This window comes from Ursus americanus, chromosome 3 (genome assembly GCF_024610735.1).
Source record: "Ursus americanus isolate L20-20 chromosome 3, mUrsAme1.1.p, whole genome shotgun sequence".
In the NCBI taxonomy this organism is placed as follows: domain Eukaryota; kingdom Metazoa; phylum Chordata; class Mammalia; order Carnivora; family Ursidae; genus Ursus; species Ursus americanus.
This window is the reverse complement of record NC_142129.1, coordinates 70,569,475-70,584,755: the sequence shown is the minus strand read 5'-3', so window position 1 is coordinate 70,584,755 and position 15,281 is coordinate 70,569,475. Positions and strand designations below refer to the sequence as shown.

The 15,281-nt window shown below is 38.6% G+C and overlaps 1 protein-coding gene across 7 annotated transcripts in view; it reads left to right on the top strand.

Annotated features, from left to right (window-relative positions):
* The window catches only part of CDK14 (cyclin dependent kinase 14), a 924,301-nt gene that overhangs the window by 471,751 nt on the left and 437,269 nt on the right, over window positions 1-15,281 (top strand). For all 7 annotated transcript variants that reach the window (XR_015724025.1, XR_015724024.1, XM_045793298.2 and 4 more), the window contains one exon: window positions 2,880-2,973. Coding sequence is in view for 5 of the 7 variants with exons in the window: in XM_045793298.2 (XP_045649254.1) it covers window positions 2,880-2,973 (94 nt within the window). In the remaining 2 variants the exon portion in view is untranslated. The remainder of the gene's footprint in view (window positions 1-2,879; window positions 2,974-15,281) is intronic.

Sequence of the window (15,281 nt, the reverse complement as noted above, 5' to 3'; positions counted from 1 at the left end):
TGAAAAGAAGCAACAAATTAAAGGAGACATTTCCTGAAATAAGATTATATATCATAAGTATAGAACTTAAGTGATTGAATTCTCTCTCTGTATGCTGCAGGGCAGTCAACTTAATCCATCAAGAGCTAGGGAGTGCAGGGTAATAGAGGGTAGCAAGGGTGGGGGGGGGGGGAGTAAAGCAGGAAATAGTCCCTTCATATTAAATTGAAGGGCTGTTATTGCTGTGTGGCAATAAGGCAGCTCCAGTAATAAAGTATTCTGCAGGCTATAGTGTAGTTGATATGTTTGACACTTCTGCTCTTTAATTTTCTTGTGCATTCTATCTCCTTTTATACATCCTTTAGTATAATTCTGTCAGCTTTATTAGTATGCCCTCACACATCTTTGGAAAATGATGTCATCAGAAACATCCATTAGAAATGAGAGTCCATGTCCCTTAGCTGCCTAAGCAGATAAAAGCCTGTGGAAATGCTATGTCATCGTATTCCAACTAAGTAAAATTGCAGCATAGATTTATCTTTTAATTGTTCTAAGTATCGTGTTATGGAGATGCTGTGGACCAAGCATGAGTAGTGGTAACAGCATTTCAGTGAGTGTGTATGATGGTGACCTCACCGGCCAGCGTGGCTGGGGACCCGGTGGGGGCGACTGGGGCTTGTGCTTAGGGTCTGCATGCTCAGAGCTGCAGCCTGTGCTAGGAAAGACGAAAGCCACATGAAGCCAAATAGAGAGTGTATTCTGAATGCTAAAAAAAAAAAAAAGAAGAAGAAGAAGGAAAGCGTCAGTAGCTATTGAAGATCCAAGATATTTTACGTAACATAAATAAGGAGACAGTAGAGGGACGCCTGGGTTGCACAGTCCGTTGAGCCTCCGACTCTTGGTTTCAACTCAGGTCGTGATCGCGGGTCATGAAATGGAGCCCCATGTTGGGCTCTGTGCTCAGCTCAGAATCCTGCTTGGGATTCTCTCTTACTCTCCCTCTACCCCTCCTGCTTGTGCTTGCTCTCTCTAAAATAAATAAATAAATCTTGGGGGGAAAAAAAAGGACAGTAGAAATGTAGGTCAATAGTCTTAGAAAAGAATTATTGGCATAAAAATTTGGAAAGACACTAAAATGAAGTTTTAGACCTAACCAGGCATCTAAAGCACAAATATTTATAAGAATGTCATTGCATTTTAATATGCTAATAAAATAATTGTCAAAATGTATGTTGTGTCTCAAATCTTAAATGAAGACAACTTGTGTTAAACGCAATCTGCCTATGACACTGATTTTAAAATAATTCTTTGTTATTTAAATGGAATTATTTTTATGATATATAAGGTAGCATTTATTTGTTTTTAGTCATTTTGATTCTGTTTACTCTTGGTGTTTAATTCGGGTAGAAATTATGTGCTGTAATAGAGAAGAGATTTCTGCAAATGCATTACTTCTTTAATTCAATACATTGTTTATATACAACTGTGATAACAAGTGGGACAGTTATAGAGATGCAGTCACTAGTCCTCAACCTCTAAAGGATCTGAAGTAAGTTAAAGACACAAGGGTTTTGCTCACCCTAAGTTGAATATGAGTGCAGCAATTGAAGTATCCCAGTATGTTCATGACTTCATTAGAATGCTTTCAGGAAACATAAACTCATTCAAAGTAGAACTATTTTAAAAATATATATATTTTATTTCATATATATATATATTCTGGAGAATTGCTAGAAGGTACTGAGTACTACCAAAAACAATGGATTATCTGAACATCCAGGCCTTAGGAAGGCAGGAACCAGGTCAATTCAGGGGACTTCATCTGCAAGAAGACTGTTCTTACTAGCACTCTGTCATTAATGTGATTTATCCCATTGACATTTGCTAGTTTCTTTCCATCCCTCTCCTAAGTGATTGTTTGTTAAAGTCCCAGCAGAAGTATCTGATTGGCTCTCTGCCTGTACTAGGGATCGGTTGTCCCTACTGGGTTACGTGCAGGCCACTGTGGTCTGGGAGGCAAGTCTCCTGATGTGTTGGACTGCCTTGCTAGACAAGGACTGTGAGCAGGACCTGCTGAGTGAGGAGGGGAAGCTGACCATAGTAGATGGCTGATATATTGAATGAGAACTTAACAAAATAAACTCATAAAGGGAGCCATTCTGTCTGCTGGAATGCTCATAGAAGGCTTTGTGAAAGAAATTGTATTTTAATTAGATTACAGAAATTGGGTTGGATTTATATGTTAAGAGCAAATGAATGAAGAAGAAGGGAGTGGTAGGTAGTGAAGCAATTCGAGTCAGGCTGTATGGCTTTATACTTGGCCCACGGGCAAGTCAGTCCAGCTCAGCGATCCTCAGTGTAGCTGCCCTGACTCACCCAAGCAGCCTGAGTCAACACCTGGATTCCAACCCAGACTGATTGAGACAAGATCTATGGGGTTTGTGTTCAGATTATTCTCAGTTTTTCAAAGTTACCCCGCTGATTTTGATGCAAAAGAGAGGTTGAGAACCCCTGGGCAGCTTGAGAGGACAATATATTAAGAATTCGTGAAATGAAGTTGGAAAGGGGTATTTGAAAAAGACTGGAGGCTTTCTATATCAGGCTTAAGAGTTTCTTGACTGTTTCCTATAAGTAAGGTGGAGCTGCTGAGTATTATATTTTACTGGTTGCCACCGTTTCCTGAGCCCAGTGTAGCTGCATCTATTAGAGACCTTTCAGGGCACTAGACAGAGGGGGAAAGAAAAGAAGTAGGGTCTAGATATATGCAGCACAGCCCTTGGTACTCATTAAGAACGTCATTTATTCATTGTTTCTCCTCTGTAGGAGTAGACGTCCTAATTCCAGATTTAATCTTCCAGTATATATTGGAGTTTTTGTACAATTCTTTCTTCTCTCTTTAGGGGAGTCGGCTGCATCTTTGTCGAAATGATCCAAGGGGTTGCTGCTTTTCCGGGAATGAAAGACATTCAGGATCAGCTTGAACGAATATTTCTGGTAAGTTCTTTACAGAGTGCTTCTGAGAAAAATTAGTTTCTAATTCATCCTTTCATGACAAATTGTACAGTGCTAGTGGAAAATGACTTTAAACAAATTTATTGGTTGTCACATTTAATTCTAACAGATTTTTTTGCACCTTTGAAAAAGCAGGAAATTAGTTAAGAATTGTGTTTTTAAACTACTGCTCATGAATAATGTGCCAAAATGGTAGGAAACAATAGGATGTCAGCCGTAATGTAGAATAGTGGGTTACAAATGAGGGCTCTGGCAGAAGAATTTCAATTTATGTAGATGCCCCCACCCCTTTAAGTGGGTGGAGCTTAACTCCCTCCCACACCCACCCACCTAAATGTGGGCTTTGACTGGTAACTTTTTCCATCAAGTAGAGCTTGGAAAAAGGAGGGTAACTTTAAAACCACCTCAGTCGGGTCTTCAAGGCTAGCATCATCAAAGTTAAGTCATGTTGGTAGCCTGTACCTTTGATACAATGTGCCACTGCCTCTGAGGTCTTCCTCTCAAAAACTCTAACCCTAGGCTAATCATGAAGAACACATCACACAAACTTGAGGGACATTCTACACAATACCTGCTTAGTACTCCTCAAAACAGGGCCATTAAAAACAAGGGAAACTGAGAAATTGTCATAGCCCAGAGGAGGCTAGGGAGCATGGCAGCTCAACGTAATATGGTATCCTGAATGGAATCCTGGAACAGAAGAAGGGCATTAAGGAAAACCGAGTGACACCCAAGTAAAGTGTGCAGGTTAGTAAATATCAGTGTACAGTTAGTTGTGACAAATATACCATTTAAGATTTAAAGAGGAAGCTGGTGAGGGGTATATGGGAATTCTCTGTACTGTTTTTCATAACTTCTCTATCAATCTAAAACTATTCTAAAATTAAAAGCATTTCAATTTTTAAAAATCTGCACAAAGAGAAAATAAAATGTGTTCTGGTGCCAGACGATCTGAGTTTATCACCTACACTGTCACCTTGGGCAAGGGACTTAGTTATCTGAGCCTTAATTTCCCTTGGGAAGAATGAAGGCTAATAACAGCTCCCATCTCATAGGTTGTTTTGAGGAATAATTGACTTACTACACATAAAGTGCTTTTAGAACTATGCTTGCCACATAGTTAATATCCCACAAGTTATTATTTTTATCAAATCATTTATACTGAATATTTTTATTCAGTAGAACTTCCACATTAACTAATATTCATATAAACCTATTTTTTAAAACATGGAATCAGAGCTAGACAAATTAAGGTCTTTGCTAAAAGGATCCAAGCTACATGCGTTATAGCAGTCAATCACATGACATACTTTTTCCTTCTTTAATAAGACTTCCGTAAGAACTCACTGGGGCAAATGTTAGTATGAACCATAGCAAGAGATGAACTTACCGTATTAGCATGTATTTGAGTTATGCAAATGCAGCATTAACATATGGAAACTAGGGAATCAAAGCACATGTGATTCCTCCATGCTGTATCCTATACTCCAGATGCCTTTGTAAATCATACCAGATGGACAAATAGCAGAGTCCCTAATATTATAGAAACCTTCTTCCAAGTGTTGCCATATTGAGTTCTCCCCGAAGCAGTCTGTGTCCACTTTCCTTTTAATTTTACTTAATTTATATTTTATCCATAAATTCCCACACTGAATGTTAAAATGTCTTATGATTATAAAAACAATGCATCTTTATACAGAAAATTTCCAGTGTCAAAAGGTACAAAAGCTGAAAATTCACCCTTTGTCCTAGCAAGCAGAAAAAGCCACATTTAGTATTTTTACATATATCCTCCATTTCTACACATGTTAAGAAAAATTGAATCATATTTTATATACCTTTTATAACTATCTTTTTTCACTTAACAATATGTGATTAAATCTTTCATTGAAAAATGAATCCAGAAACTTATCATTCTTAATGACAAAGGAGTGTTTCATTGCATGGATGAGACGGTATTTGCTTAATCGGCCCCATATTAATAGCTTGTTTTTTTAACTATTATTAAGTGCTGCCAGATATGTCCTTTGCATACTAATCCTCTTAGTTAAAAACAATTATTAGAACTCAAAGTCCTTAATTCAATAACATTTAATTTTCGTAAATTTATTGACTGTTCTTGCACTTTGATCCCTTCATCTAAAGTCATGAAACATTTCCTTCTCCCTGTTCTTAAGAAAACCTCTTACTGAGTTGATTGAGATTGTACTGAGCCCATAGGTTATATAGGGAAGAAAATATATAAAATTGAGCTTTCCCATCTAAGAATAAATTATATTTCTTTATTAATATTTTATGGCCCTTTGCATAAATGTGTGGTTTTTATAAATATTTTCTTTTCCTATTTTCTACCAAAGCTTTTATTTTCATTAAGTTATTTTAAATAACTTTCCAGAACTGTTTTCTTAAAAGTATAATAAACTTGTTTATTTTTATGTCATTGAAAAAAATAGCAGGAGGGAATTTTAATGTGGTTTGCCTCATAAAGATTTTTATGCTAAAACGTATCTTCAAATATTTAGTCTTTTAATTTATTTGAAGCTCAACTATAATAATACCACTTAGTTATATTCTGAGAATAATTTCCTAAACTTTAGTTTCAACCTAACTGTTCACTCTGCAATAATTATTGAATAATGCTTATATAACCTTGTTAAATTACTGATTTTTATACTAAAATCACTAATTTACTATATTTGAAATCAGAAAACTTCAAAGGGGAATCATATAGAAAGAAATATCTTCTATATACATTATTTCCAAATGAATTTAAAAGAAAAGGAAATGGTTATATAAATGAAATACAGTAATAGAACCAAAAAATGAGTTTCATAAAAGCACAGTTTATTGCTAGAGCTTAGTCAAAGATTCATTTTATGTATTATTTTTATGATGCAGTGATTTCCAATAGGTACTATCTTGTTGGATTGCTTCCTGTTTGCAGATTTGCCTATTATTTTTTTTAATTTTATGGCAATAATTTCCTAATTTTATGGGTATTCAGAGACCTTTGAGCTATGACTAGGCTTTTAATAAATCAAAGAAATAAATCATTGCAGATTTCCCATTGGAATATTGGTACATGAAACTACTGTTTGCTCCTGTTAGAGCACAGAGCTCCTTAAATGCAGATAAATATCATGATTGATGGTAATAGTTTCTTCATTTACTGTAGTTTTTTTTAACACGCGTAATGATTCTAACGTGTAAAATGTCCTTTGACAATTAGGAGATAAAGGTCATTATGTATATAAAATTGCTGCTTTAGAATTAAATAGTATTACGTTTTACTCTGAAGAATGAGACATGACCACAAAGAGAGGAATCTACAGACTTCTTGAGACAGTAAATGTCATCATCTTAAATACTTACTTTCTCTACCAAATTGTTTAAATTTGCAAAAAGCAGTGTGTCCCATCAAACAAGCAGACTCTCTCAGGAGTTGTGGGGTCACTGGAAGAAGAAATTTTACTAATCAAATATAGTTGAATCACTGGAAAAAAATGCTTCTCCTTGGTGACCTTTTATGTCTGGTCTGAATCGGAATTACTATTAAAGTCTGATTAAATCTCCTTTCACAGGCTTCTCATATAAATTGCCAGAGACTCTTTTCTAAAGTGGCAGTTGTCTCTCTGGCCTCTGGTAAAGCATTGCCAAGGAGATAATCAACTTTGAGAAGTCATGAAACATGGGATTATTTGGTTTGTTTTGTATTTTAATAAAGGGATTACGTCCATTCATTCGCCTGTGAACTGTGTATAGAAAGGTGGTTAATAACTTTGAAGAACAAAATTAATAGCTTGTTACCCAAGATAACTAATACAATTAACTCCCACACACTGAGTCTTTACAACAAATATGAAAGGCAACAAAGACCAGTCAGAAAGCCCTTGTATTTTTCTTTTGAAGATTTTCTCTTTCTCTTTTTTCTGTTTCCCTCGTTTGGTGGAAAGGAGCAGTTCACATTTTTTACAAGTGCATTGAACCTATTTCTGCAGCATAATAACTGTGTTGGTGTATATTAGGTGAGCTGGCTCTGCTACAATCTGAGATTTCTCCACTTAGTCATTTTCCTTGAAATTGTGATATTCATATGCAAGGAAGAAAGGAAAGTGATGGAAGTTTGACAAATTATATTCCAGACATTTTGAATTGCCAGGTGAATGGGCACCTACTTGTCTAAGCAGTAACTCCGCTGTTGGGTGAAAAGAGTGATTTATATTCATTTCTCCAGCATGACCTATTTCTTAGCGTGGCATGAGGTATGCTATTCCCCTCTCTTAGCTGCAAAACTAAGCAGTAGATGTATTCATCCTAGTAAATATATATTCAGAGTGACAAAATCAGGACTAATAAAAAAAATTCGTATTCTAATCACATTGTCCGGAATTGAGAAAGAAATCCACTTGCTGGAACCCTGAGAATATGCAGCTCTCCCACTTCATGGCAGCTGAACAAATGGCAGAGAATGCTTGCACAGCTGCCGGAGACCTTTGGCAGATGCCTCTGGGTTTGCGTGGCTTGTGGCCCAAGGTACAGCGGCTGTGACAGAGGAGCTGGCGTGAGTTTGTTGTGGGGCTGTCCTTGTTCTCCCTGCCTTTGAATGTTGATAACCCTGAGGATCTCACCTCTCCCTGGTTTCTAGATCTTTGGGCTTGCAGTGAAATTTCATCCACCAGTTGTTTGTTAACCTGTTGTACATTAGTCAATTGGTGCAGTTGTTAAAATGTTCCTCTTCCTCATATATATGTCCTTCACAATTTACGTGTGTGTGTGTGGGGCGGGGGGGGGGGTGTGTGTGAGAAAAGAGCCACTTCCAACTTTGAAAGCTATTACTCAGCCTTGCTCTTGAGTCACATCCTTCCTTAAGCCTCTGTGTTTCGCAAAGGACTGTCAAAATGTGGTCTTCAGATTCGGTTCCAGTCCTTGTTTCCCTATCCTGGCTCTGTTTCCAGGATCTTAGCTCAAACGATAACCCTGACGTTTCATGACTGGCCAGAACAGCCATATAGAAAGGAAGAGAAAGCTGATGGTCATTATCTTTAATGGCTGTTACCATCCACTTGGATGTAGGAGCCACATTGTTAAGATGGAATATTGGGATCACGGACCGTATCCCCAGTGCCACTGTTGAATTTGCTTGTGGTCACTTCTGGTGTACTGCTTCAGCACTCGCTTTGTTGCAGTAGATACAAGGGAGATGTAAAGGAATTGTGTGCCATGGTGTCTGCCCTGGGGAAACTGACGACAAGGTGGGCAGGCAAGACATACCTTTAAGAATAAAGTCACGAATAATTGCTGAGGAATTGGTCAGCAGAAGGGAGACCCAGTAACAGTGGCAGATCCTGTATTAGTTAAAATACTGAACTCAAAAAGTTAAATATTGGGTTCTGATCCTAAGTTGTTGTTATCCTTGAATAAGTCACCTTTTCTAATTGGAGTGCTATTTCAACATCCATAAAGGGAGGATTTGAACTAATTGATTTCAATAATGTCTTGCAGCTCTAAACTTTTTTAATTCTAAAAATGCATGGTTTTACAGGATTATGCATAAAGGCTGTGGGTGTTTAAAGGGAAAATTGCTAAGAAAATTTTTGTCAAGCATTGAAGAGAGTATAAGACTTGAAGTGGAATAAGGGAGACGGAGACATCAGGCAATGGTACAGAAGCAAAGAGGGGACAGTAGGAGTCTGTCCTATATGGGTGGAAGGTGAGATTGGATGTTCGAGACTGGACTTTGATAGATTGAGGACTTTTTATCTTATTTTATCTTATAAAGTAATAAGGAGATAATATAATTTTTTAACTGGAGTAATAATGTTAAAATGGCATTTTAGCAAAATTAATACATGATTAATATATGATGATAAATTCAGCTACATGAACACTAGAGAACTAAGCAATATATGCTGGGTTGAAGGATATTGAAAATATTAAATAGTAATTTTTTAAATATTTTTTTAAGATAGTGTGCATGAGTGCAGGGCAGGGGGCAGAGCGGGGGTGAAGGGCAGAGGGAGGGGGAGAATCCTAAGCAGGCTCCACACTCAGCTGGGAGCCCTGCTGGGCTCCTGAGATCATGACCTGAGCCAAAATTGAGTTGGACACTTAACCGATTGAGCCACCCAGGTGCCTCATTAAATAATTTTTAAAATCAATTTTAGAAAAACAAAGTCAGAGAGATAAATTATGATACCTCCCATCCTGGAACAAATACCTCTTTTAATTTGTACATGTTTCTTTCAAGCCTTATCAATTGGCACAGTTATTTACATGGTGGCCAATCTTTTTCAGAATGTTAAGTTTATAAAAAAGTAAAGCAGTTAGAAAAATTTTAAAGCAGTATGAAAATAAATAAAAATCAGAGATAACCAATATTAAGGTTTTTTTCTGTTTTCTTTTCTAGGTTTTCACAATTGGGTTAATAATAAATTTAAGGGTTTTGTATCCAGCTTCTCTTTATTTTCACATTAAGTTGGGAGCAATTTCCAAGCCATTAATATATACTTGAAAACATTATTTTAATTATACTGTAATATCTTCTAAATGTGCCCAAATGTACTAACACATTACCCTATTACTGGGTAATTTGCGGTTTTTATGCTACACTAAGCATCACATATTTTTTATCCCATTCAGTTATTCTTTCAGCAAGGATTATTAGGCACCTATTCTGTCCAGGCACTCTACCTACAGGCGGTGGTAGGACACAGTCCCTGCTCCCCTCAAAAGTACTGTCAGCTGGGCTACATTTGAATAGCTTCCAGAAAGTCACATCAGAAAGATGTTGCAAAACTGTTGTGATACGTCTTGGATATAAATGATACAGAAGAGAAAGGAAGCCAAAATAACTTCAGAGTTTCAGCTTGGGAAACAAACTGAGTAGTGAGATCACTGAAAATAATGGGAGCATTGAAAAGGAGCACCCCCGGAGAGGAAGGAAAAGACAGCTCAAGTTCCTGGACTTTATATGGCAGCAGGGGACCCCAGCTGGGGATACCACAAATCGTACACGGCAGAACCAGGAGGAAGACGAAGCTCAAGGGATCATTCACCCAAAGTGGACAAAGTTGGGTCCCAAACCATAGTAGTTCTTGAATAATGAGAAGGTGGAGGGGGAAATACAGTGGAGTGCTGCCTAAACCTTACAGATGCTCATGGTTTTAGGGGTGGGGTGGAGGTAGGGAGCTAGACCAGGAGAGAATCAGTGCAGGGACATGAAAGTCAGTGTAAGGGTGAACAGCAGAGAAGTGAAGGATAAGTAAGGAGGGAGAAAAAGAAATAATTCCCTCCAGGGAAATTACAGATCAATTCAGGTGTGTTTAGCTAGTGGGAGGGGTTAGGGGTCCTTCCTTTCTGCGTTCCCTCAGTGTGTTTCTCACTCTGCCTCTATAGCGTGCGGCACACTCTATTTGCTCATTAAATGCTTTTAGACAAGAGGGGGAGAAGGGTTACCTGTCAAAGAAATTGAAGAGTCCACACAGAAAATACATTTGGGTTTAATTAGAAAAGTTTAGACTGTCCACGGTTTTCAAAGGAGTCTTATGATTCTCCTCAGTGTCTCAGGGGGAAGGTGGGGGTAGGCTCAAGGGAGGCACACTTTCAGCCCCTCCACTCCTGGCTCTGCCTTTATTAACATTTTGTGTACAAAATGCATCTCACTGCTGAAAGAGAGGTTGAAAACCCCTGGATGAATGATATCTTAAGATCCTCCCAGGTCAAGATTCTATGGGGGGGGGGAGACCATGTGGGAGAAAAATGATAAAGAGAGATCAAGTCAAAGTAAAGATGTTAAAGAAATAACAATTGAGTGATTCATACAGGGAGACATTAGATAGACATTGTTAAAAAGAAAGTTCTGTGCTAATTAATAAGCTAATAGAATTTTTTTTTTAAGATTTTATTTATTTATTTGACAGAGACAGCCAGCGAGAGAGGGAACACAAGCAGGGGGAGTGGGAGAGGAAGAAGCAGGCTTCCAGCAGAGGAGCCTGATGTGGGGCTCGATCCCATAACGCCAGGATCACGCCCTGAGCTGAAGGCAGACGCTTAACGACTGCACTACCCAGGCGCCCCAAGAAATTTTGGTAGCAAACTGTAGTAGGGTCATTTGTCATAAGAAAAAAACAAGGACAGTAGGATAGCCCATTATATAATAGCTAATCCCATTAATTCTTGCAAAGAAACTTCCTTTTGAATATTGGCTGGTCGTTATGTAGAAATTTGAATTAGCTCACTTGGTGAAAAAAGTATTTTTTACCTGGAGTATTCTTGCATTTACATTATAGTGTTACAAACTTTCTATGAATGGAAAATGATAATATTTTCATTAAATCATTCACTTTTTTATTAAGTTATTAATTTCTTCAAATATTTATTATGTAGTTACTATGGGCTAAATATTCTTCCCTCTTCTAGGAAGAGAGCAGTGCAAAACACAAAGTCCTTATTCTCTTGGAACCTGCATTCCTATGAAGGTAGATAATAAGCAAGTAATGTATAATGTGTCTCATAAATGTTGTATGAAAGATGCTACTTCACAGATGGTGTTCTGGGAGGTCTTTCTCAGAAGGTGATACTTGTGAAGGTAGTGAAGGCACGGGACATGCAGATACTGGGGACGGTTTAGGTGAACGGAACAGCAACTTGTGTGTCCTTAATGATAATAGTATCAAAGTCAGAGTTCTCAAGCCTGAATTTTGTGAATTAAGAATCATTCTTTCTAGTGCATCAATGTGATTTTTAATACTCTTGTTACTTTGACCTCCTTCGTATAAAGCATTTCCTTCTGTGAGAAGTCTTCACTTTGTGTGACTCATTAATTTCCTGTATGTGCTACTATTCAGACATGAAAGCGAAACAACGAAGTGAGTTGGAAGTACACCCGTGTGCATGTTTCAGGTTGGAGTTTTGCTGGAGCTAGGGATTTGAGCTTCCTGATTTAGTTCACCAGAAATATTGGTATAGATAGAAGAAAGTGGGAAATGTTTCTGTTTTGGAGAGTAGATGATGGTTTAAGGGAGAGAAAAGACATAGAATATCTGGAGGATGCAGAGAGCCAGAAAGCACTTATTTTTGGAAAGTCAAAAGTTAGACGAATTTCAAGAAGGAGAGATGTATCAACTGCATCAGATACTACAGTGAGGTCAGTAGAAGATGGTGCTGAGAAGAGGCCGCTGGTTGGTAACTTCTAAGGGAATAGTTCCAACAGTGTTGGATATTTGAAGTCAGATTCCAGTGGGCTTAAAGGGTAAGTGAAAAAATTGGAAACGTTGAGCATGGACAACTTTGAGAATTGACTGAGGGAAGGTGATTAGATGTCACCCTAAGGGTATTTTAAAAATCAAGATTTACAAATTTTATAATATGCCATAAATATTTTTAAGACGATGAAGACCAGGGTGTTTGTAAGGTAAAGGACCCTAAAGATAGAAGAAAGCACATTTGATAGATCAAAGTATTAGAATAGGCAAGAACAGATGGGTGACAGAGAGTGTGCCTTGGCAATGTAGATGAAAAGTTTTGCTGAAAGGTAAGAAAGAAGAAAGGGCAGGAAAGGGAGGAAGATTTGAGTAAATGTTGTAGAGGAGTAAAAAGGAATGTAAAGGTATCATGATCTACATGATTCAGCAAGGAAGGGAGGGCGCGTGGCTAATGGTGACATGCATCTGGGAGGGCAGACGTGGAGGGGAATGGATAGCATTTGCAGTGCTGGTGTAATGCCAAATGGTTTGTGACTGTCATATGACAAGAAAGGTAGTTGCTGACAACATTTGTTAATCGATTGTCAATTTGAGACATTATTATAGAAATAAAAGTGCTACATTTCTAGTTTCTATGATTTGTAATGGTTTACTTTCAATTAATACAGGATTGCTTTTAGGCATATCCATCCACCTGTAAATATTTCTAATTGCAGTAGTTTTTACCAAAGACTTTTCTGGAGGTGATGGTTCACCTCTGTGGTCTAACAGTCTTAAATGTCTGGGAAATGTTTTAACCTAATATATCCCTGTTTTATATTACCATTTTATTATTCGTAACTTTACTGTCAGTGTATGACTACTCACTGACTACTGTAGTTATCTCTTGTCATGTAACCACCTCAGAGCTCTGGGTTAGAGGAGTGCCTGGGTGGATCAGTTGGTTAAGCGTCTGCCTTCGGCTCTGTCATGATCCCAGGGTCCTGGTATCGAGTCCTGCATCAGGCTCCCAGCTGCACAGAGAGCCTGCTTCTCCCTCTGCCTCTCTTTCTCTGTCTCTCTGTCTCTCATGAATAAATAAATAAAATCTTAAAAAACAAAAACACAAACTCTGGGTTAGGGACGCCTGGGTGGCTCAGTCGGTAAGGTGTCCGACTCAATTTTGGCTCAGGCCATGATCTCAGAGTCATGAGATTGAGCTCTGCATCAGGCTCTGCATCGGGCTCCACCCTGGGTGTGGAGCTTGCTAAGAATTCTCTCTCCTTCTCCCTCTGCCCCTACCCCCCAAAAAAACAAAAACAAAAACCTCCGGGTTAGATCAACAACAATCATTTTTTAAAAATTATTTGTCATAGTTCCAGGGTCAAGAATTGAGTAAGGGCAGTTCTGGACTTGGTGGACTTGGGGTCTCTTGTGTGGTTGCAGACAGATGGTGGCTGGAGCAGGAACAGTGAGAAGCCTGTGCAGTTGGGGATTGACCAAACATCTCTCTCTTCATAGAGTCTTGAAGTCCTTCATAGGTTTTCTCCATGTGAGTAGTTTGAGTTTCCTCATGGTATGAGTTGAGTTCTAAGAGTGGGTGTCCTAAGAAGACCAGATGGAAACTGCATGGTTTCTCTTTAACATAACCTCAGAAGTCATTCAGTGGCTCTCTATCCAACAAAGCAGTCACAATCCCTCACCCAGAGTCAAAGGGAGGGGACAGAGACCCCAGTTCTAGATGAGAAGAATGTCAAGAATGCTGGGGCCATGGTTTATTTATTTATTTGTTTGTTTGTTTTATAATAATTTTTTATTATGTTATGTTAGTCACCATACAGTACATCCCTAGTTTTTGATGTAAAGTTCCATGATTCATTACTTGCGTATAACACCCAGTGCACCATGCAATACGTGCCCTCCTTAATACCCATCACTTGCCTAACCCATCCCCCCACCCCTCTCCCCTCTGAAACCCTCAGTCTGTTTCCCAGAGTCCATAGTCTCTCATGTTTCATTCCCCGTTCTGTTTACCCCCCCCCTTCCTTCTTCCCTTTCTTCTCCTACCGGGGCCATGGTTTAAAACTGCCACAGTGGTCACATAAACTCTTATTAAGGCATATCACCAAGTTGAGCTGATAAACAGCTTTGTAGGAAAAAATTTAATCAAGCTTCTAGATTTTTTTGTCGTTTTTTCCCCATGCTCTTGATAGCCATTACAGTACTCTTCTCATGATAAATATGAAAGTGTGAATTGTCACAAAGTGCTACTTGGTAGGTCATGAGGTCCCTCATTTGCTTACCCTCCTTTTTTTCCTTTCTTGACTAACAAGTTCACAGATGTGTCAGACTGAAAAAGATGGTAAAAAAGATGCCATAGTGTGACACATCTGAGATGAAAGAGGAGGTGGTGACACTTCTTAGCAAATCCTCAGAATGTCATCCATAAAGTAGATTTTCTTAACTCAAATTCTGCCATTATTCTTTTTTTCCATTTGCAACGTGCTTCGACCTATAAGTCTTTTATTCTTCAGAACATCACCTTTGTTATCTCTTGTGGTCGGCAGCATCTAAGATGGCTTCCAGTGGTCTCTACCTCCTGGTATTTTTGCCCTTGTGTAATCCCCTCCTCTTGAGTGTCAGCTGGACCCAGAGACTTGCTTCTAATGGGCTATGGCAAAAGTGATGGGATATTTGGTGCGGCATTACTTCTGAGGCTAAGTTAAAAAAGATTACTACTTCCTCTTGTTCACCCTCTCTTACTGCCTCACTGGCTGACTCTGAGGGGAGTCAGCTGCCATGTTGTAAGGTGTTCTGTGGAGGGACCCGCTAGTCAAAAAACTGATGTTTCCATTGGCAGCCAGTAGAGGACCCAAGGGTTGGCAACAGTTCTGTGAGTGAGCTTAGAGGTGGATCCTTCTCCAGTTGAGTTTTCATGTGAGACACAGCCATAGATAACACTTTACTACTACCTTGTGCGAGAGCCTGAGCCAGAGGCACCTAGCTAAGGTGGACCCGAATTCCTGACAAACAGAAACTGTGAAATAATAAGTGTTTGTTACTCAAAGCCCCTAAGTGTTGGAGTGACTTATGCTACAGCAATAGATC